General features: G+C 37.1%; 1 protein-coding gene across 1 annotated transcript; it reads left to right on the top strand.

Annotated features, from left to right (window-relative positions):
- Positions 1–1,804: 1,804 nt before the first annotated feature.
- Positions 1,805–14,143, top strand: LOC118917912 (uncharacterized protein C4orf36). The gene is made up of 3 exons (XM_036896269.1): positions 1,805–1,869; positions 13,620–13,774; positions 14,010–14,143. Exons 1-3 carry the CDS (start codon positions 1,805–1,807, stop codon positions 14,141–14,143), a joined length of 354 nt encoding a protein of 117 aa, XP_036752164.1.
- Positions 14,144–23,924: the final 9,781 nt, after the last annotated feature.

Genomic DNA, 23,924 nt, shown 5'->3' with positions numbered 1-23,924 from the left:
ACAGAAATGTCAAAGAGCAAGAGAGTCCTCCCCTTCTATTTCTGGGAGGAACAAAAGGACCTTTTAAAGGTGGGTGAACCCTGGGAGCCTATTCTAATTAGTCAGGAGCCAGTATCAGAGGTAGGTGTCAGGGTGGGAAAGTTACTGTGTTTAGCCTCAAAAGTTGGTCCTGCAACTAACTAGCTCTGTGACCCTGGGCAGTCCTTTAACTTCTCTTAGTACATTCTTTTCTACACTTGGAATAATAAGTATCTTTTGTCTATCTCCTAAAGTTGTTACTAAGCTTAAAATTAGATAATTAAGCACTTACCAAGTGGCAGAGAATTCACAGACGCGATCTTTATTCCTCACAACTCTGTGATACAGAGTATTCTATTTGTTTTATAGATGAAGAAATTGAGGCTTAGGGAATTTAAGCAAGATCTTAAAGCTAGCAAGAGGCAGAAATATAATTCCAAAATCAGTTCTGACTCCAAAACCCTCACGCACAATGGAAGTTAAGCTATTTTCATTTGTCGGTAAGTGGTGACCATTTGATGTAGTAAAATATAGATTCATCCTGAATCACCACAGTGTAATGCCCTCACAAAGTGGTCCGTCAGGTCACGTTTTCTGATACTGTCTTGCTTTTAACACGAACACATATCACCTGTGGGCTTCGAGCTTCAGCGCTTCAATCTGCCTTGACCCACTAGGGCCTGCTCTCCTCAAGCATCACCTGCGAGAATCGCTCACAGTGAACGTGCCAGAACTGAGCACTTCCGTAAACGGTGACCCCAAGTGGTCCTCCAATCCAAGTCTGCAAATCACTTTAGCGCGACCCCCTTACGTCTAAAGCTGTCGCTCCCAGGGCAGGCCTAGCTTACAGCCCTCGCTGTTGCTCGCGGGCTGGTCCCGGCGAGCGCGTCTGTCCTCCGCAGTAGAACTCGAAGGCCTCCGCCCGTCCCCCTCGCGGGCGGGGCCCGCACCACAAGGCGCTTTGTGACGGCTAGGGTGTGACGCCCGCGCCCTGGACGCCGCCTGCAGCCCCGGGCGCGAGCGGCCAGGAGGCGTGTGCCCCCCTGCGCATGCGTGGCCAGGTGCACCTAGTCGGCATACTCTCTGTTCTCGGTTGGCAGGGCAGGTAGCATTGGTGATCAGGCGCCGGCGCCCCCTCCCGGCAGCCCGAGGCCCCGGCGCTCGCGGGGCGTGCCGAGCGAACGGGAAGGGACGGGGCGCGGGTGCGGGAGGTGCGGAGGGATGCGCCCTGCGCCTCGGAAAGTCCGTCCGCGGGCGAGAGACTCGCCCCTGAGAAGTGTGCGTAGGGGGAGTGGGACTGGGGCTTAAAGTTGCCCGCTTTTTCAGGTCAGATTTTTTAAAAGGGGAAAACCTGGGAAGGTTAGCATCTTTTAAAGGGCTTAGGCGGGGGACAGGATATTGCCACACCAAGGCACATTTTGGTGATGAGCTGTTTGAGCCAGTTTGGCAGGTTTATGCTCTGACAGAATGCCTTGGCGGTTACCCTTGCTGTTACCTTGGCCTTTTCTCCTTACATGGCAAGAAACGTTAAATGGAGTTCATGGAAAATAAAAGAGAACATGGTTCTAAATTAGTGAAGCTTCAGTAAACATTTATTAGGGACTTTCTGACATTCTGAAATGCTTTTGAATATTTATTTTGAATATTTTGTTTTTTGAATATTCAAAAATATTTAAGTGAAAGTCATTAATTCGATACGTTGTAATCATTTCAGGCAAAGTGAACAATGTATCCGAATCATTACATCAGGCAACTATGTTAGGAAATTGAAGTATAATAATTCACCATGGCTTATGGTCTGCCAAGAAAGAACACTGTGAAAACCATTTTAGGGGGCAGTTGTTATAAAGTGTAAGTATGTTATCATGGTAAGCGTTAACTGGAGGTAGAGCGTGTCCTTGTTGAAATAGAAGATACAGGCAAGACACCCTTACGTTGGGTATGAGATAATGGACTATGTGAGGCATTTTTAGGTGTCTGAATGTTAATTTTTTTGAAAGGAAAATGCTTTTATACGAATTTATAAAGTATCTTACTTGGTCTTTACAATAAAAGATGTTCAAATAAGAAAACAGGTTGGAGAAGTGCTTTAATTAAACTCAGTCATGTAGTAAAAGAATGACAGGGTTATACGTCTGAGTCTTCCTACTCCAACGCAACATTTTCTACTATCATCAACCACCTTAAAATACTTCTGAAGATAGCGTAAATCTACTTAAAAATGACTTAAGTGTATATTAACAGAGCACTTACTTAGCTGGTACAGAGTCAGTTTTGCATCCTGTACTTGTTGGCAGGCGATATATAGACAATGTGGGCTTTGCAATTAAGACCTGACTCAATGCCTGGCTCTGCCCCTTGGCTCCCCATATTACCTTGATTAAATTACTTAACTTCTCTATCCCTTGGCCTCCACTTCTGTAAAATGGACATACCAATACCTATGTATATGGTGTGGAATACAAAGGAGGTAATGTATGTAAAGTACTTGCACGTTGCCTGGCATACAGTAAATCCAATACTGAATGTAGGTTGCTGCCACATTTTAGTTTCACTCTATTTAGTTTCACTGTAGTATTGTAGTGCTACATAGCTTTTTTTTTGTTTTGAATTTCTGGACTTTTAATTTAACCTCTCTGCAACAGTCTATGACATATTTACCATTATGAGTCAGTTGAGTTTTTCTTTTTAACAGTATTCTAAGAAGTAAATGGAGACAGCCTATGGCACTGTAAAACCAGAGCTGTATGAAAATCAAAGAAAACTTGCCATTACATTTTATTTAGTTTTCTCAGTTCAGTATGTGTTTAGGTCTTGAACTCTAGGACAATATCACTATAGCCAATATTATTATAAACATAATTTTTATAATCTTCCTATGCTTGGAGAATGATTTAAAGCACTAATTCTACAGTTTTGGTTATGCAGAATATTATATCATGAATAATCTCTGTAAAACCAGTTCCTTCTCTGTCATTCTCACAAGAAAGAATTTGATATCATATTATTTATAAGAGCAGCTAAATTAAGAGGAACAGAAGGTAGTAACATGCTTTGGAATTCATTTGCTAAGGCAGCTCCTCATCTTAGGCTTTTTTTGGTTAAGTGTTTTTAGATTATAAAAAATACCCTAAATACATTCAAACAATATAGAAGCATTTGAAAGGAAAATAAAAAATGTTCTCTTTCATATCCCATTCCCCCTTCCAACTCAGAGATAAAATGTTTTATATTTTTTGAGAATTTCTGTCTGCTATATAGTAAAGATACAAGATGCACATACATATTTTTACAGGTTGAATTATATTGAGCTTTGTTTTTTACCCCACTATATCTTGGATAGCCTCATGGTTAAGAGGACAGATTCCAGAGTCTGACTTTCTGGGTTCAAATCCCAAACCCATGGCCAACAACAGCCTTATGACCTTGGACAAATCATTCTCTGTGCTTGTTTCCTAATCTGTAAAATGAGCATAATGACAGCATTTACCTTCTTCATAGGGTTGCTGGGGCTGTTAAATATGTTCATATATCTAAACTGATTAGAATGGTGCCTAGCATATGCTTCCAATTATGTTCTTTTACAAGGATAACAGATTCTTGTTGAACTTAGGGAAATAGCGATATTGCCCTAAAAGAATACTCACTGGGAGTTTCTGAATTCTGGTGGGATCAAGTAGGGAGAAAAAGATACATGTTTCAGTTCTGCTTATAATTTACCAAACTGCTCTTAAGTTGTAGCATAAGAAAAAAAGTTTAACTCTGGAAAAACAAAACATTAAAAAAAAAAAATCAGCAATGTTGTAAACAAAAAGTCATAAAAATTATACTTCCTCAGTTCACTCAGTCCCATGTTACTAATTCTTGTTCTTTGGGAACCCAGTTTTCCATTAGTTTCAGAAATTCTTACCCAGTTTAGCCTTATAACCTTCAGAGTATCAGAAACTTGTATTTATTTGTCAGATATCCCTTCCATGGATCTCTTTGAATATGGAGCTTTTTTTTTTTGAGAAAATCTATTTCTTTTTTTTTATTAAAGTATCATTGAATACAATCTTATGTTAGTTTCAAATATACAACACAGTGATTCAACATTTACCCATATTATCAGGTTCTCACCCCCTCCAGTGCGGTCACTGTCCATCATCGTAGTATGATGTTACAGAATTATTAACTGTATTCTTTGTGTTGTACTACCATCCCCGTAACCAACCTATACTGTGATTGCAATTTATTGTGCCCCTTACTCCCCTGCCCCCTACCCCCCACTCTCCACAACCTCTCCCCTCCACCGTCCCTAACCATCCTGCTTTGGTAACCACTGTCCCTTCTAGGGGTCTATGAGTCTACTTTTATTCTGTTCCTTCTGTTTTGCTTTGTTTTTATACTCCACAAATAAGTGAAATCATATAGTATTTGTCTTTCTCTGACTCCCTTATTTCACTGAGCATAATACCTTCTAGATCCATCCATATTGTTGCAAACTGGAGGATTTCTCTTCTTTTTATGGCTGAATAATATTCCATTGAGTTTATGTACCATGTCTTCTTTATCCATTCACTTATTAATGGACACTTAGGTTGCTTCCGTATCTTGGCTATTGCAAATAGTGCAGCGATAAACACAGGGGTGCATATGGCCTTTTGAATCAGGGATCTCGCTTTCTTTGGGTAAATTCCTAGGAATGGAAGTCCTGGGGTAAGTGGTATTTCTATTTTTAGTTTTTTGAGGAACCTACATAGTGCTTTCCACAATGGTTGCATCAATTTACATTCCCACCAACAGTGTAGGAGGGTTGAAGATGGAGTACTTCTACAGGGAACTTTTGGAAAACATCTAAGTAAGTAACTGTAAATGACAAAAGATTTAAAAATGGCCTTGGTTATAGATCTGGTGAGAGTTCTTCACAACACATCTGACAAGGAAATCTGGTTCTTTCTGTAACATAAAACCTTTTAATAACCATAATTACAAGTAGTAATATATCAGGACATACCAAATTTCTAGGAGTTTCATGTGACTTTTAGAATATTAACTTTAATAACATATTCCTAAACAAATATAATCTAAGTGTCTGCATCACTTATTTAACAATGTTTCCATATAGTTTAACATATTAAATAAATAAGAGAAGAAAATCCTCTGACATGTTCCAGCATCTCTCTGAAAAATCTGAGTTAATTAGAGGTAAAAAGGGTTTTATTTAGAATCAATTTGAGAAGTTCAAAATACCAAAATAGGTTTTGAAGCACTTTCCTAAATGGGATCACAGATCGTTATGAAACAATACTTAATTATCCATTTAACCGAAGGGACAATAAAAGATTTTAAAGTCAAATGCAGAGAATTACATAGTTGTTAGCAAAGCTTACCTCTTTTAATATTGAGAAGATTCAGTTCTATGTAAGATCACAACTGATATTAAAGCTTATTTTTGACACCTTTATAACCAATTCATGTTAATCTTAGCCAGCTTGCATACATTAAATTCCTTTTCCACAACCTTTTACAACATTTTTTCTCATGTTCAGATTTTGCCCTAAGCTTTCCTTTTTTAAATAATTAGCCTCCCATTTTTAGGACAAAATTACTTTTTTTTCTTCAACAAGAATGCATTTCCATTCCTCAAATTTTCTTTTACCGAAAGCATATATCTTACTTTTCTTGCATGCAGAGATGTTTCCCTTGTTATTTCTAGTTGCTTTAATCAAATTTAACTTATAGAAATCTTAATTGCTAGTGAAAACTAAGTAGTAAAGAACTGTGAAGTGTTATACCAGCATTCTTTAGATTAGCAAGTTTATAAATATATTTCATAATTTTTAGAAACATGAGCTTCTTCTTAATACAATCTTTCAATAAGCCCAAAACATGTTTACTAACAGGCCCAAATTCTTCTTTAGTTTTTCTGTAATAAGGAAGCCAAAAGTAGATAAGCCTATTTAGTAATTAATGTGTCATTATTTTATCTTATTTGGAAATTATCTAGATATTCTATGAATTTAGCCTAACTCAGCTTAACAAAATTTTAGTTTCAGGTTACAAAAAAATTTTCAAGCTATTTTTAGGTACATATCTCATTAACCCATAATTATAGTTTAAAAGTTCACCTAAAACTTTACTTATATTAATTTAATTAATTTTTTTATTAAGGTATTATTGATATACACTCTTATGAAGGTTTCACATGAAAAAACAATGTGGTTACTACATTCACCCATATTATCATGTCCCCCCCATGCCCCATTGCAGTCACTGCCCATCAGTGTAATAAGATGCCATAGAGTCACTATTTGCCTTCTCTGTGCTATACTGTCTTTCCCATGATTCCCCCCACACCATGTGTATTAATCATAATACCCCCCAATCCCCTTCTCCTTCCCTCCCACCTGCCCTCCCCCACCCTTCCCCTTTGGTAACCGCTAGTTCCATCTTGGAGTCTGTGAGTCTGTTGCTGTTTTGTTCCTTCAGTTTTACTTTGTTGTTATATTCCACAAATGAGTGAAATCATTTGGTACTTGTCTTTCTCTGCCTGGCTTATTTCACTGAGCATAATACCCTCTAGCTCCATCCATATTGTTGCAAATGGTAGGATTTGTTTTCTTCTTATGACTGATATAATATTAATATTCCATTGTGTATATGTACCACATCTTCTTTATCTATTCATCTACTGATGGACACTTAGGTTGCTTCCATTTCTTGGCTATTGTAAATAGTGCTGCAATAAACATAGGGGTGCATCTGTCTTTTTCAAACTGGGCTGCTGCATTTTTAGGGTAAATTCCTAGAAGTGAGATTCCTGGGTCAAATGGTATTTCTATTTTGAGCTTTTTGAGGAACCTCCATACTGCTTTCCACAATGGTTGAACTAATTTACATTCCCACCAGCAGTGTAGGAGGGTTCCTGTTTCTCCACAACCTTGCCAACATTTGTTGTTTGTCTTTTGGATGGTGGCGATCTTTAGTGGTGTGAGGTGATATCTCATTGTGGTTTTAATTTGCATTTCTCTGATGACTAGTGATGTGGAGCATCTTTTCATGTGTCTGTTGGCCATCTGAATTTCTTATTTGGAGAACTGTTCAGCTCCTCTGCCCATTTTTTAATTGGATTGTTCGCTTTTTGTTTGAGGTGCGTGAGCTCTTTATATATTTTGGATGTCAACCCTTTATCGGATCTGTCATTTATGAATACATTCTCCCATACTGTAGGATGCCTCTTTGTTCTATTGATGGTGTCCTTTGCTGTACAGAAGCTTTTCAGTTTGATATAGTGCCACTTGTTCATTTTTGCTTTTGTTTCCCTTGCCCCGGGAGATATGTTCATGAAGAAGCTGCTCATGTTTATGTCTAAGAGATTTTTGCCTATGTTTTTTTCTAAGAGTTTTATGGTTTCATGGCTTACATTCAGGTATTTGATCTATTTCAAATTTACTTTTGTGTATGGGGTTAGACAATGATCCAGTTTCATTTTCTTATATGTAGCTGTCCAGTTTTGCCAAGACCAACTGTTGAAGAGGCTGTCATTTCCCCAATGTATGTCCATGGCTCCTTTATTGTATATTAATTGACCATATATGTTTGGGTTAATGTCTGGAGACTTTATTCTGTTCCACTGGTCTGTGGCTCTGTTCTTGTGTCAGTACCAAATCGTCTTGATTACTGTGGCTTTGTAGTAGAGCTTGAGGTTGAGGAGCGAGATGCCTCCCACTTTATTCTTCCTTCTCAGGATTGCTTTGGCTATTCGGGGTCTTTGGTGGTTCCATACGAATTTTAGAACTATTTGTTCCAGTTCATTGAAGAATGCTGTTGGTAATTTGATAGGGATTGCATTAAATCTGCAGATTGCTTTGGGCAGGATGGTCATTTTGACAATATTAATTCTTCCTAGCCAAGAGCATGGGATGAGTTTCCATTTGTTAGTGTCCTCTTTAATTTCTCTTAAGAATGTCTTGTAGTTTTCTGGATATAGGTCTTTCAGTTCCTTGGTTAGATTTATTCCGAGGTATTTTATTCTTTTTTGATGCAATTGTGAATGGAATTGTTTTCCTGATTTCTCTTTCTGCTAGTTCATCGTTAGTGTATAGGAATGCAACAGATTTCTGCATTTTAATTTTGTATCCTGCAAATTTGCTGAATTCAGATATTAGTTCTAGTAGTTTTGGAGTGGATTCTTTAGGGTTTTTTTATGTACAATATCATGTCATCTGAAAACAGTGACAGTTTGACTTTTTCCTTACCAATCTGGATGCCTTTTATTTCTTTGTGTTGTCTGATTGCCGTGGCTAGGATCTCCAGTACTATGTTGAATAAAAGCAGGGAGAGTGGGCATCCTTGTCTTGTTCCTGATCTTAGAGGAAAAGTTTTCATCTTCTCTCTGTTAAGTATGATGTTGACTGTGGGTTTATCATATATGGCCTTTATTATGTTGAGGTACTTGCCCTCTGTATCCATTTTGTTGAGAATTTTTATCATGAATGGATGTTGAATTCTGTTGAATGCTTTTTCAGCATTTATGGAAATGATCATGTGGTTTTTCTCCTTCTTTTTGTCGATGTGGTGGATGATGATGATGGGTTTTTTGAATATTGTATCATCCTTGCATCCCTGGGATGAATCCCACTTGATCATGGTGTATGATCCTCTTGATGTATTTTTGAATCTCGGTTTGCTAATATTTTGTTGAGTATTTTTGCATCTATTTTCATCAGAGATATTGGTCTGTAGTTTTCTTTTTTGGTGGGGTCTTTGCCTGGTTTTGGTATTAGAGTGATGCTGGCTTCATAGAATGAGTTTGGAAGTATTCCCTCCTCTTCTATTTTTTGGAAAACTTTAAGGAGAATGGGTATTATGTCTTCTCTAAATGTCTGATAAATTTCAGTGGTGAATCCATCTGGTCCGGGAGTTTTGTTCTTGGGTAATATTTTGATTACTGATTCAGTATCATTGCTGGTAATTGGTCTGTTTAGATTTTCTGTTTCTTCCTTGGTCAGTCTTGGAAGGTTGTATTTTTCCAGAAAGTTTTCCATTTCTTCTAGGTTATCCAGTTTTTTGGCATATAGATTTTCATAGTATTCTCTAGCAATTCCTTGTATTTCTGTGGTGTCCATAGTGATTTTTTCCTTTCTAATTTCTGATTCTGTTTGTGTGTATAGCATCTCTTTTTTTCTTAATAAATCTGGCTAGGGGTTGATCTATTTTGTTTATTTTCTCAAAGAACCAGCTCTTGGTTTTATTAATTTTTTCTATTGTTTTATTCTTCTCAATTTTATTTATTTCTTCTCTGATCTTTATTATGTCCCTCCTTCTGCTGACTTTGGGCTTCATTTGTTCTTCTTTTTCCAGTTTCCGTAATTGTGAATTTAGAGTATTCATTTGGGATTTTTCTTCCTTCTTTATATAGGCCTGGATTGCTATATACTTCCCTCTTTGAACTGCCTTTGTTGTGTCCCAGAGAAGTTGGGATGTTGTGCTGCTGTTTTCATTTGTCTCCATATATTGCTTGATCTCTGTTTTAAATTGGTCATTAATCCATTGATTATTTAGGAGCATGTTGTTAAGCCTCCATGTGTTTGTGAGCCTTTTTGTTTTCTTTGTACAATGTATTTCTAGTTTTATACCCTTGTGATCTGAGAAGTTGGTTGGTACAATTTCAATCTTTTTGAATTTATTGAGGCTGTTTTTGTGGCCTAGTATGTGGTCTGTTCTGGAAAATGTTCTGTGTGCTTTTGGAAAAAATGTGTATCCTGCTGCTTTTGGGTGTAGAGTTCTGTAGATGTCTGTTATGTCCATCTGTTCCAATATGTTTTTCAATACCTCTGTGTCCTTACTTATTTTCTGTCTGGTTGATCTGTCCTTAGGAGTGAGTGGTGTGTTGAAGTGTCCTAGAATGAATGCATTGCACTCTATTTCCCCTTTCAATTCTGTTAGTATTTGTTTCACATATGTAGGTGCTCCTGTGTTGGGTGCCTAGATATTTATAATGGTTATATCCTCTTGTTGGATTGACCCTTTTATCATTATGCAATGTCCTTCTTTGTCTCTTGTGACTTTCTTTGTTTTGAAGTCTATTTTGTCTGAAACAAGTACTGCAACACCTGCTTTTTTCTCCCTATTAATTGCATGAAATATCTTTTTCCATCCCTTCACTTTTAGTCTGTGCATGTCTTTGGGTTTGAAGTGAGTCTCTTGTAGGCAGCAGATAGATGGGTCTTGTTTTTTTATCCATTCAGTGACTTTCTGTCTTTTGATTGGTGCATTTGGACCATTTACATTTAGGGTGATTATTGATAGGTATGTACTTATTGCCATTGCAGGCTTTAGATTCGTGGCTACCAAAAGTTCAAGGGTAACTTCCTTACTATCTAAGAGTCTAACTTAACTCACTTGGTATGCTATTATAAACACAATCTAAAGGTTCTTTTCTTTTTTTTCCTCCTTTTCTTCTTCCTCCATTCTTTATATATTAGGTATTATATTCTGTCCTTTTTGTGTATCCCTTTTTATTACCTCTGGTGACAGCTATTATTGTCTGTCCCTTTTTATTACCTCTTGTGACCTTAGGAACCCTTCCATCTATATCATTCCCTCCAAAATACACTGTAGAGATGTTTTGTGGGAGGTAAATTCTCTCAGCTTTTGCTTATCTGGAAATTGTTTAATACATCCTTCAAATTTAACTGATAATGTTGCTGGATAAAGTATTCTTGGTTCAAGGCCCTTCTGCTTCATTGCATTAAATATATCTTGCCACTGCCTTCTGGCCTATAAGGTTTCTGTTGAGAAGTCTCATGATAGCCTGATGGGTTTTCCTTTGTATGTGATCTTATTTCTCTCTCTGGCTACTTTTAATAGTCTGTCCTTATCCTTGATCTTTGTCATTTTAATTATTATATTTCTTCATGTTGTCCTCCTTGGGTCCCTTCTGTTGGGAGATCTATGCACCTCCATAGCCTGAGAGACTATCTCCTGACTGAAAGTTTAAGGCAGCAAAGGAGACATACTCAATATGAAGCCAGATTGGGGACGTTTTCAGCAATTAATTCCTCAAAGACACTTTCTGTCTCTTTTTATCTCTTCTTCTTCTTCTGGTACCCCTGTAACACAAATATTGTTCTGTTCAGATTGTCACACAGTTCTCTCAATATTCTTTCATTCTTAGAGTTCCTTTTTTCTCTCTGTGCCTCAGCTTCTTTGTATTCTTCTTCCCTAATTTCTATTTCATTTATCATCTCCTCCACCATATCTAATCTGCTTTAATACCCACCTTTCTATTCTTCAATGATTGGATCTGTATCCTAAATTCATTCCTGAATTCTTGAATATTTTTCTGTACCTCCATGAACATGTTAATGGTTTTTATTTTGAAATCTCTTTCTGGAAGATTAATGAGGTAGATTTCTTTTGAATCTTTCTCAGGTGTATTCATAATTTTGCTTTGAAGCAGTTTCCTTTGATGTTTCATATTTGTATGTGGCTCCCTCTAGTGCCCAGAAGCTCTACTCTCTGGTGCTGCTCAGCCCCTGGAGCAATGTTGGGGGTTGCAGGGGAGTGATGTTGGTGCTTGGGGGGAGGAAAGAGCTGTTTCCTCCTTCTCAGCTGCTATGCTTGTCTCCACTGCCAGTACCAGTGGCCAAACACACAAGTGTAAGCCTCTATGCTTTGTGTTTGTAGCTACCATAGGCAGAGCTTCCCTCTGGCTTTCCTTAAGCAAGGGCAGGGGCTGCCGGTTTGTGAACCTGAGCCAGGTGCAAGCTAGCTGGGAGGAAGACACAGCAGGCTGCATATCATGGTGGGCACCTTGGAGCTACATAGCCAGCCAGGGAGGTGGAGCTCCTGAAGATCGTTTAAGCTCCCAACATGTTGGGCAGAGTGCACCCAGAGAATTTTGTCTTCCTGTCCCTTCTCTTGTGTAGTAAGCTCTGTTCAATCCTTGTCCCTTTAGCAGCCCTCTTGCTTTTAGGAAGTCTCTCAGACTGCCCATGCAGATTAGCTGGATATGAATCCCTGTTTTCCACAAGCAGTTGGAATCTCTGTGTCTCCAGGTATTATGCCTGTCTTAGCTTTCCAACCCCACTAAATCATCAGAGCACCATGCAATGTAGTTTCATGCTCTCAGAGCAGATCTCTGGAGTTAGGTATTCTGCAGTCCCAGGCCTCCACTCCCTCCTCCACTTTGTTTCTCTTCCTCCCACCAGTGAGCTGGGGTGGGGAAGGGCTTGGGCCCCACCGGGTCACAGCTTTGGTACATTACCCTTTTCCATGAGGTCTGCTCTTTTCTCCAGTTGTATGCAGTCTGGTGCAGGCTTCTTTCCTGTTGCTCTTTCAAGATTAGTTGAATTAATTATATTTTAATATTATATGTGGTTTAAGAAGGAGGTCTCTGTCTCACCTCTCATGCCGCCATCTTTAAACCAATCTCCTGCAAAATTCTTTTTGATGGTTAGCAAGTCTATGTTCAGGGCTGCAGGGCTGAGCAGAAGAAGCTTTTTGACTGAAAGTTTAAGGCAGCAAAGGAGACATACTCAATATGAGGGCAGAGATGCCATCTTTTTCACTTGGTTGTACATATAGTAAGAGCTAGATAAATAGTAGTTGTTTTATTGATTATCTTTCCAAATCAACATTATAAGGATAAACCTCATTCATTTGTTACACATATGTACCACAGTTTGTTAAGGCAGCCTATCTGGATAGACATTAACAATATTTGTGGGGTGTTTTCTTTTTACATGTGCTTCAATGAACATTCTTATAAATACATCCTTGTGCTCTTGTTCAACAGCATCTATAATTGTAGACTTCAAGTCATTCCCTCATGTAGATGATAAAGTAGTAAGGAAGCTGGAGTAGGAAAACAAGCAGGTGCATGGGTCTAAGACCTTTCTTCCCCTATGGGTACCAAAGCAGGTCTATGCATAGGAATTCACATCCACTGTAGATGAGGACCATGTAGCTGATATTTTACATTTCTGAATTAGGATACATGAAACAATTCATTTAAAGTTTATAGTGATTATCTGTAATATTGCAACTTGGGATTTTATCTCCTTCTCCAGTTTTCTAAGGATTCTCTTGATATGAGTGCTTCTAAATAAATAGATATAAGCTAAATACTAGTTCTGGTTCTTAATTAACTTACGGGATTCTATTTCCTTGTCTACCCATATGGTGATTATAAAGATTAAAATAAGATCACATACTCAAAGCCTCAGTGTATGCTAAGCACCATGGTCAATGTATGATTAGTCCCTTTGTTCCTTTCCTAATGTGATCATATTTTTTATCAGCCATAAAAGATTTGGAGCTTATAGTTCTTCCTGCATCCTCTTAAAAAACATGGAAGGATTGGATTGACTCCAGGGAAGGTGGTTTTTTTGAATAAAAGTTCCTGTCACTATAATTTATGGTACTTTTTCAATATGTCATTACATTACAAAGCTCCTTCTGGCTAGATTTGCAACTCTAGAATATCCTGACTACACCCCTGTAAACCAAATTGTCTTGAGGAAAATAGAACTGAGAAATAAGATGCCTTCTGTATATCCCACAATAGATATGCAAGAAGTATTTATTAATGAATTAGTGAATTTTTGCCCCAGACAGGAACCTTGGGATCTTGTACTGCTTACAAAAACCTGGTACACAAACCTAACCAAAATAAAGTTGCCTTTCCTGGAAGAAATTACATTTGGTAGTCCTTTGCACCTAAACAAATGTAAAACCATGAAGGATGGTCTGCTCCCATCTGCAGAATGTAAGTTCTCAAAGAACTACTTTAATAAATTGTAAATTGTGTATGTGTTACTTTGCTTATTATCAGATAAATGTTTAAATGTGCTCATTCACACCTATATCCCTTATTTATATAGCCCCATCTCCTTGTTTGTATTCAGGAATATGAATTTTGCTGTTGATAAATATCCAGCTTTGACTAAATTATGCCTGGTGAAAAAAGTCAATTGAGCTGCTTCACATATTTTATTTTTCAGCCATAAAACTTGAAAGGGAGCATGAAATGAAGCACTTGAATAACCTGAAATGTCAGGAAAATGCAGCTAAGGAAATTCAGTTTTCCCTAAGGGGAAAGCAAGTTGGTTTGAGAAGACCTCTTCCTCCCAAGTAACAATTATCTCATAACTGAAGCTGTACTCTGCTTTCTGCATCGAAAGGGGATGAAGGGCTCCCACAAATGCCCACTGGTCCATAGCCAGCTCCTGTGGGTTAGCGGACAGCTGTAAAGGATCTGCTGGGCCCTGCTGCATACTCCTTTCTTTGTATCACAAGCAACAGCACTGTAAGTAGATGAAAATGAAGCTGAAATAATTTGTGCTATTCATTTCAATGTTTGCAAAATTGAACTAAGAGGAAACTGCTTGTCAAAGACCTTACTTTGAAAAACACTTTGAAATTTCATCTTGAGATCCCAAGAAGGCATCAAAGAGGGGAGAGAAATTTTTTTAAAAATGATAAACTGAACACAGAGAAGACCAGTAGTGGTTCTATAGTATCGTACTATGCTGATGGACAGTGAATGTAATGGGGTATATGGAGATATGGAGGGGACTTGATGATGGGGGGAGTCTATTAAACAATATTGCTCATGTAATTGTAGATTGATGATACCAAAATTAAAAAAATCACAAACTGAAAATTTTTGTTTGGTTTAGAAAAATTATAGATTTCATTTTAGTAACTGTCCAGTTTCCAGTGTTCAGTGAAACATTTTATGTGGTACTTTAAAGTACAAGGAGAACTTGTTTTGTTTTGCTCTCCTAAAAAATTGTCTTTTCCTTCTGCCTAATTTCATATTGTCTCTCTGCCCTGGAGCATGTGGAATACACATATATATGTGAAAATGACATGAAAATACAAAAACCTTATTATGAAGAAAATTCTTATTTGCAGAGTGGCTGGAGATTTGCATAAACTGATTTTCTGAGAATTTGAATCCAATAAAGCGCACTTGGATATGAAAGTTATATTTAAGCATGATTTAGTTTGTTACATGATTCACTAGGCATTTTAGGATCTCCTAGCATCAGAGCCTCATTATGAAAGGCATTACGGCATAATGTTTAAGAGTACATACTTAGACCTGGCTGCTTATATTGGTATGACCTGGAGGAAGTCTTAATTTGTCCCTAGAGAAGGAAAAAAAGTTGCCAACGTATCAGGAGTCTCAGGCTCTGTTCTGGAATTTTCTGTGAAGAGACTCCTACCTCCCATTTCCATGCTCCTTTCAGTTCCATTCTCTCTCCTCTGTAGATCATCCACCTCCACGCTAAAGACTGGTTTTTCACTTTGAAACTTTCATGGCATTGGAATGTAGGCATGATCTCCTTCATGGACTTCAATTGCCAATTGTTCTTACATCACATCAAGTCTCTGCCAAAGCAACGTGTTCCAAGTAAGTACCAGGAGCAGACTCCCTCTCTCACTGTTTCAGAGACTGCTCATTACATGACTACCTCCTGTGGGAATTTAGACTCCTGCTCTCACCAGATAGGCAGAGCAGTTAGGATAAGCATAACTTGAACACAAAAAGTGTTCAAACATTTCCTGGGTTGCATTACCTGTACAAACTTCCTTCCCCAAGATTGCTGTTGCATCAAAGCTCAGGTGTTCCCAGGAGAATGACTATCCAAATTCTAGCATTGCAGTTTAACAATATGGAAATTTACATCAGTAGTGGGAATTGTTGACATAATTTCCTTCAAGAAAATAGGAGGGTTATTTCTTAGTGGTGGCCTTCTCTCATCATGGAATCCCATGACAAGTATATATATATTTTTCTTATGACTCTTTTGGTATTTGAAAGAAATTTTGAAGTTTTAATAAAAAAGAGCATTGAAAAGCAAATCAGAAAATTGGAAGGAGCAAATTATATTTGATATGTTTTTCATGTTTTATGTTATTTATGTTTGATATTGACATTGTTATTTTTCTGGGTTAGATGCAACAGATGTTATTAATGATAATAACCAACACAATAGCTAAACATTAATTGAGCACTTAAAATGTCTCTGGTATATTAATAGAAATGGTCAGATCAAAAAGTGGGAAGTTTGTACGAGATGCTTGGGGTTGATTCTTGGTTTTCCTATGAAATGCTTTAGCTCAGCACCTTTTGTTTTGGTTAATTTTGGCTGGAGTAGTAGATATATGTCCTTCTGACCTAGCAATTTAGGGTGGAGAAACAACACTTCTGACCCTTTCTAGCCATACATTTAGGACTTAACCTATTTTGAAAGTGTATAAGGAAGGGATGAATGGCCACTTTCATTATTACTGAAAAATATGTGACTTGCCCTGGTCCCACCTGTCTTTTTGGGGGTAGTTGGCTGATGTGATCAAGGATCTGTTTTGCTTATGTATTCTTTAAGGGAGGACACTATAAATAGCTTACAACCTACAGTGAGTATTAGGAAATATTCTTTGTACTTAAGATCATGAATGTTTGAATCATGTAATTATATCAAAATAGAAGAGCTATTCAGATATGTAAATTAGGATATTACCCTTTTCAGCATGCATATTATTCTTTCATAATGTCAGTTAAAACATGTTTACTCTATACGTATATTCAACACCTGGTAAGGCATGTGAGTTAAAGGTATAAGGAGGTGAACAATAGTGAGCCTGGATGTGATATTTAGTTTAAGTAGCAAGAATAATACTTGATACAAGTGAGACTCATGAACTTTTATTACTTTATTTATTTTCCATATGTAGTATGGACCCTGGACTTGCTTTGTCACTTACTAGCTTAGCCCATGGCAGGTTGTTTAACATCTATAAGCCTTTCTTCACTCATGGGCAAATGAAGGTAATAATGGTACCTGCAAGACAGGTAATAATGGTACCTCCTTGTTGGGAGGATTGAGATATGTACAGAGGAGGAACAAATATTTCTCCTCTCCTTACATTGGGCTTTCTAGCTGGGGCCCTGTAAATTAGACTAGAAGACAGATAAACAAAAGAAAAACAAGTTATTAACATGTGCATTACACATACACATGGGAGCACTCAAGTGAGTAGCTGAGAGAAGTGGTTAGGGCTTATATAGTGTTTTAACAAAAAAATACATTTTTAGAAAAGTGACAAGACAAAGTAAAAGAACTTTGAGCTTCTGGGGGTGGCAAATTTTGGGAACGCAAATTTGGGGAAACTAATGGTACATAAGGGCTAGTTTTAGTAAGGTTTGTTATGTAGATTCCTCTGGGATAGATTTCTCTGGGCTACTAAGGGTCTAGAGTTGTTTCCAGTGATTAATTTCTATCTTTCCTGGTTGAGAGGGAAGAGGAGACACCTTTACAAATTTATGTCCTGCTTTTGGGTAAATAGAGGAAGGGCATGGAGCTGTTCTTGTACCTGCTTTTTCCCAATTGCCTTATGCTCAAAATAATCCTTATGCCAAAGTGGCATATTTTGGGGTGGCATATTCTACTACCCTTCCTATGTAAAGGACCTCTCACAGGAAACTTCCTGGTACATAGGAAGGACTCAATAAATGGTAGTTGTTGTTACTGTTATTATTGTAGAAAATCAGTATCAATAATTTTCTCTCATGGCTGACAAAGTCCATTAATGTCATTTTTACAACTTATTGGATTTAAATAGGATATGAGAATTTATGGCTATAATTGTAACAACATTGGCTTGTTGATCTGAGGCCAGAAAAGGTTGTTGGGAAAAGGACCACAAATATTATTATAAATAGCACAGCACCCTTGCACGTGAACAGGTCTTTCCAGTTTGTTTCACTGACAAGGTGCTTTATTTTCCCTCCTGGTTATTTTATTATGAAGGTGGAGCAGGTGCTGTTTCAGGCTAAACACCTTGTAAGCCCATTTACCACCCTTCTCTAGGTCCTGACTTAGCCCTTCAGTCCTTCTCACGCCCTTGCATTCCATTTTCTTCAGGTATCTCTTACCTGGAAGCTTTGAAATTTGTTAGGCTCCGTTATAAAAACCTAAGAACAAAGACAACGATTGAGTCATTTTAACCGTCTGTCTCCTCATGGAGTCATGAGGTTGTTATCAGCTTTTGGGAAGCTGCTTGAAATAACCATAACTTCCTCTATCTTTACTTCTTTTCCTTTAGTTCCCTTTTTCTCTATTGTAAAAATAGTAATTCAGAGTCATTTCAAAGATATTAGAGGGTACAAAAAATATAAAAGTGAAAAATCATCCTACATACAGAAGCAATCACTATGAAAAGTTTGAAGTCTTTCCATTTGGTCTCTTTAATTATTAACATGGCTGGGAACATTCTATCTATACCATTTGATCTTGATTTTTTTTGCCTAAATTTCTAATAAAACATTTCTCATTGTTAAAGTGTTTATTTTAAATAGCTCCACAACATCACATTGTACCATAATTTACTTAATTTAGTCTCCTTTGAGCATTTAAGTTGTTTCCAGTTTTCTGCTTTTATAAATAATAGTGCTATTATAAATAAGAATGTATTTATAAATAACAATGCTACTATAGATAGGAATATCTGCCCCAAATAAATAATAACTTTTGCCAGTATTACAGCTAATTTATTAAGCCAGCTTCTTAGACTTATAGTGACAAAGGCTATTACTACATATTGCCAGGCTTTTTCCATAAAGGTTGTATGAATTTTTTTTTTTTGAGAGGGCATCTCTCATATTTATTGATCAAATGGTTGTTAACAACAATAAAATTCTGTATAGGGGACTCAATGCACAATCATTAATCAACCCCAAGCCTAATTCTCAACAGTCTCCAAGGTTGTATGAATTTTAAGTCTTACCTGCAGTATATGAGAATGTCTCTTTCTCTCAACTCTTACCAACCAGGGCTATTTACCTTAAAATTATTTTTTTCTTATTGATAGGCAATACATGTTACCTATCTTGTGCTAAAACAGGGTTTGGCAAACATTTTAATGTACTTTAAAAATTATTAGTGATATTGATTACCATGTTTATTAACTGTGAATTTTCTGGTACAAGTACTGGGCCTTTTTCTATGAGGTGATAGTGTTTTAATTTGGATTGAATTAATAATACATAATTTGTTTGGATTAAATAATTGCCTTTTTTAATAGATCCCTTATGAGCTTACTTAAATTCTTTTGGATTCTATAGGAACTTTTATGCCTTCCAGCTTCTAGAAGCTTCCTCATGCTAAAACTCTGAGTTTGGCAAATAATTCCTTAGCCATGTTTAATTACATATCCTTTTGCCACTTTCCCTTTAGCCTTTACATTCTCAACCTGAAGAGTCCAGGCTTTTCAGTTGGTTTTCCTGAAGAATATCTTTTTCTCTAATACCTCTAGTTCTGTTTGCAGAGATAGAAATACATGAAATATTTCCTATGATTTATAGAACTGGATCTCAAAATTAAGGTGCGTGTATGTTGAACATATCCAGGTGCATTTTACATTTGTGAGCAAATGAGATAAATTTAGATATTAGCGATTAGTTGGTTTATCTCTCCACCTTTATGCCAAATAGTGGTGTTTTATTCCTGAACTGTGCCTAAGTGGTTGCCAGTCTCTTTGGCATGATAGTGCTATTGACTACTTTCATGGCTTCTACTTCAGTGTGCACAAGGGAAATGAGGACAGGCTGAGAATCAGGCCAGGATTTAAATCCCAACATCACAATTTACTTGCTTAATAACCTTGGACAAGTCACCTAGCTCCACCAGGTCTTTGTCTTCTTATCTGTGAAGTGGGAGTGATAGTATTTACCTCTTAGAGTGCATGTGAAGATTAAGTGGGATCTTATGATCCACCTTACTAGCTTGGGGTATAAGTTTGGTCATGCCTTTAAAAAATTTCTAATTAATCACCTATTTAAAACCTCCTTTGCAAATTGAACAGAGAACTCAAGGGGCTTACTATTCTGAAGGAGTCTCCTACCCACCCCCAGGACAGAGAGAAACTCAGAAAAGCCTGACCCATCCACTGGTAGGCCCTGGTTTCAGCAGCTGCTGTTTTTTGGGGGGACCTTTTGAATGAATAGTTTCCACCCAGGTCAATGTGCCCTTAATCACTGCTGCCATGCCTCTTCTAGTCCAGGTCCTTGCACACAATATGGTGGTGCCCAAGCTTGACCTCTCAAGGTAACTCATCTCCAGGTCACACCCACATAGCCAGTTGCTGTGCTCTGTGTTACCCTCTGACATCAGCGCCACAGTGACCAGCTCCAGAGGAACTTGTCACCAAGTCCAGACACTCCGTTCTTTCATGGTGGGTAATTGGACATTAGTGTCTTTTCCTACCATTGGACCTCACTTGGAATCATCCCAATTCATTTGAAAATTCTGATAACATTGAATTTCAAATAGGAAGTTTATTTAAAAAATACATCAAAAAGATTATCCATCATGACCAAGTAGGATTTATTCCATAAATGTAGGGTGGAATAATATTTGTACATCAACCAATGTGATATACACATTTTCCAAAGTAAGGATAAAAATCGTGATCATTTCAACATACTCTAAAAAAGCATTTGTCAAAATTCAATATCCATTCATGATTAAAAAAACTCTCAACAAAATGGGACTAGAGGGAACATACCTCAACATAAGAAAGGCCACATATGACAAACCCATAGTTAACATCATACTCAGTGGTGAAAAGCTAAAAGATTTTCCTCTAAGATCAGGAATAAGACAAGGATGCCTACTCTTACCACTTTTATTCAACATACTACTGGAGGTCCTAGCCACAGCAATCAGACAAGAAAAAGAAATAAAAGGCATTCAGATTGGTAAGGGAGAACTTAAACTTTCACTATTTGCAGATGATATGATACCATATATAGAAAACCCTAGACTCCACCAAAAAACTATTAGCATAAATGGATTCCGCAAAGTACAGGATATAAAATCAAAGTACAAGAATTTGTTGCATTCCTATGTACTAATAATGAACTAGCAGAAAGAGAAATTAAGAAAACAGTTTCATTTACAATTACATTAAAAGAATAAAATACCTAGGAATAAACCTAGCCAAGGAGGTGAAAGACCTGTACTCTAAAAACTATAAGACATTGATGAAAGAAATTGAAGAAGACAAATAAATAGAAATCTATCTCATGGTCCTGGACAGGAAGAATTAATATTGTCAAAATGGCCATCCTGCCAAAAGCAATTTACATATTCAGTGCAATTCTATCAAAATACCAATGGCATTTTCAATGAACTAGAGCAAATAATCCTAAAATTAATATGGAACCACAAAAGATCCTAAATAGTCAAAGCAATCTTGAGAAAGAAGAACAAAGCTGGAGGTATCAAACTCTCTGACTTCAAGCTATACTACAAAGCTACAGTGATTAAAACAGTATGATATTGGCACAAGAACAACCCATAGATTAATGGAACATAATAGAGAGCCCAGAAATAAACTCACATATTTATGGTCAATTAATATATGACAAAGGAGATAAGAACATAAAACCAGGAAAAGACATTCTCTTCAATAAATGGTGTTGGGAAAACTGAGCAGCTACATGCAAGAGGATGAAATTTGATTACTGTCTAACTCCATACACAAAAGTAAACTTGAAATAGATCAAAGACCTAAATATAAGACATGAAATCATAAAACTCTTAGAAGAAAACATAGGCAAATATCTCTTGAATATAAGCATGAGCAACTTTTTTCTGGACATGTCTCCCAGGCAAGGGAAACAAAAGCAAAGCAAAAATAAGCAAGTGGGACATCAAACTAAAAAGCTGCTGTACAGCAAAGGGAACCATCAACTAAACAAAAAGACAACCTACAGTATGGGAGAATATATTCATAAATGATATATCTGATAAGGGGCTAACATTCAAAATATACAGAAATTCACATGACTCAACACCAAAAGAAACAAATAACCCTATTAAAAAATGGGCAGAAGACCTGAATAGACATTTTTCCAAAGAAGACACACAATAAGATTGTGTATCAATGATACTTCAATAATAATAATAAAAAAGACATACAGATGGCCAACAGGCACATGAAAAGATGCTCCATATCACTAATCATCAGGGAAATACAAATCAAAACCACAATTAGCTGTCACCTCACATCAGTCAGAATAGGAACTATCTAAAAGACAAGAAATAATAAATGTTGGTGAGGATGTGGAGAAAAAGGAACCCTCCTGTACTGTAGGTGGGAATGTAAATTGGGCAGCCACTGTGGAAAGCAGTATGGAGGTTCCTCAAATAATTAAAAATAGAAATATGATATGATCTAGTAATTCTACTTCTGGGAATTGCCTTAAGAAAATAAAATCATTAATTCAGAAATATATATGTACTGCTATGTTTATCACAGTATTATTTATAGTAGCAAAGATATGGAAGCAACCAAAGTATTCATTAATAGATGAACAGATAAAGAAGATGTGGTACATAAACACAATAAAATACTATTCAGTTATAAAAAAAAAGAAATCTTGTCATTTGTGACAACATGGATGAACCTAGAGGGTATTATACTAAGTGAAATAAGCCAGGCAGAGAAAGACAAATACTATATAACTTTACTTGTAAGTGGAACCTAAAAAACAAAACAAAACAAGATGTATAAAACAGCAATAGACACATATACACTGAGAATTGACTGGTTGTTACCACAGGGGAAGGGTTAGGGTGGGTGGGTGAAATAGGTGAAGGGGATAAAGTGGCATAAAATGTCAATCATAATGTAAATTAGTCAAGGAATGAAAGTACAGCGTAGAGAATATAGTCAATAATTCTGTAACATCTTTCTGTGTTGACAGCAACTACACTAGTTGGGGTGAACATCTAAATATGTAGATAAGTGTTGGATCACTGTGTTATACACTTGAAACCCATATAATACTGTATACTTCAATAAAAAGAATAGCAACAATGACAAAAGGAAGTGGTCCAGGTCACCTTCCCCTTCAAGAGGCTCCTTAAGTCCACTAAACAAATTTAGCCCACTCCTCCTATCTATCAGAGCTGAATACCAAGCAAATCACAAAAATTCCTATCACGTCCTCTATCAGGAATGGCTCAGCAAACTTGAATCTATATAACTAAGAAGAGTGGTTCAAATGAATCTTCCAGACATAAAGAAGGTCTAGGGACATTTTGATGTTATCCAGACAGAAATAATCTGAGACCTTCTCTTAATAATTAAGTAAAACAAAACAAAAGCTTCAGCAGACACAGCCACGTATGTGCGAAGTAGCTAGCATACCCATCACCTAGCAGGTGCCCAGAAAATGTTAGTTCTCTCCCTCCTCTACTCTCCTCTGCTTGATCACACACCTCTACATCATTCAGCTGGGAACATGTGATTTTCCAGAGACCTAACATTCCCAAGTGTTCATTTCTCTGCTGCTCTGTGTAAATACAGTACAGATGATTCTGGATTGTCTTCTGCCAGGCTCACCAGGCTTGTAAACACTGACTTGTTCTCAGGCATGAAACAAGAGTTGGTGGCAGCAGGTTCTCCTGCTTACCTCTGTTGAATTCCAGCAAGGTTCCACATTCAGAACTGCTTTTAGGGTATGTTTGCCTAAAGCAGTTTATACTTTCTTCAGATGGTTAATTTTATTTTATATTTGTGCTCAATTTGTGACCCAGAGCATTTTGTCATGGAAAATTATTTGGTAATCTAAAAATAAACAATGCATAGCTAGTATCCCTCTTAACAGAGAGAGAGGCATTTGTAAAGTGTGTGTTGTTACCAACCTTTGCCGCACAGCATTCTGCATTCTTTGAGAAAGGGTGGGGTATTTCCTTATTGGAGGTTTAGTTTCAAGGAACCATATTTTACTTTTCTGGTTTTGTCAACAAAATATGTATCTGTGTGGTTAAGACACACAGGGGCCTATGGTGCTTGTGGTCAGAGGCTAACCTCAGACTATGTCTCCAGACTTCCAG

Source organism: Manis pentadactyla, chromosome 5 (genome assembly GCF_030020395.1).
Source record: "Manis pentadactyla isolate mManPen7 chromosome 5, mManPen7.hap1, whole genome shotgun sequence".
Lineage (NCBI taxonomy): Eukaryota > Metazoa > Chordata > Mammalia > Pholidota > Manidae > Manis > Manis pentadactyla.
This window is presented reverse-complemented; position numbering and strand designations above follow the sequence as displayed.

Coding starts and splice junctions, on each gene's coding strand:
- LOC118917912 (XM_036896269.1), top strand. CDS start 1,805: ATGGCTTATGGTCTGCCAAGAAAGAACACTGTGAAAACCATTTTAGGG. Junction 1,870..13,619: donor GGGGGCAGTTGTTATAAAGT/GTAAGTATGTTA, acceptor TTTTTGCCCCAG/ACAGGAACCTTGGGATCTTG. Junction 13,775..14,009: donor TCTGCTCCCATCTGCAGAAT/GTAAGTTCTCAA, acceptor TTTATTTTTCAG/CCATAAAACTTGAAAGGGAG.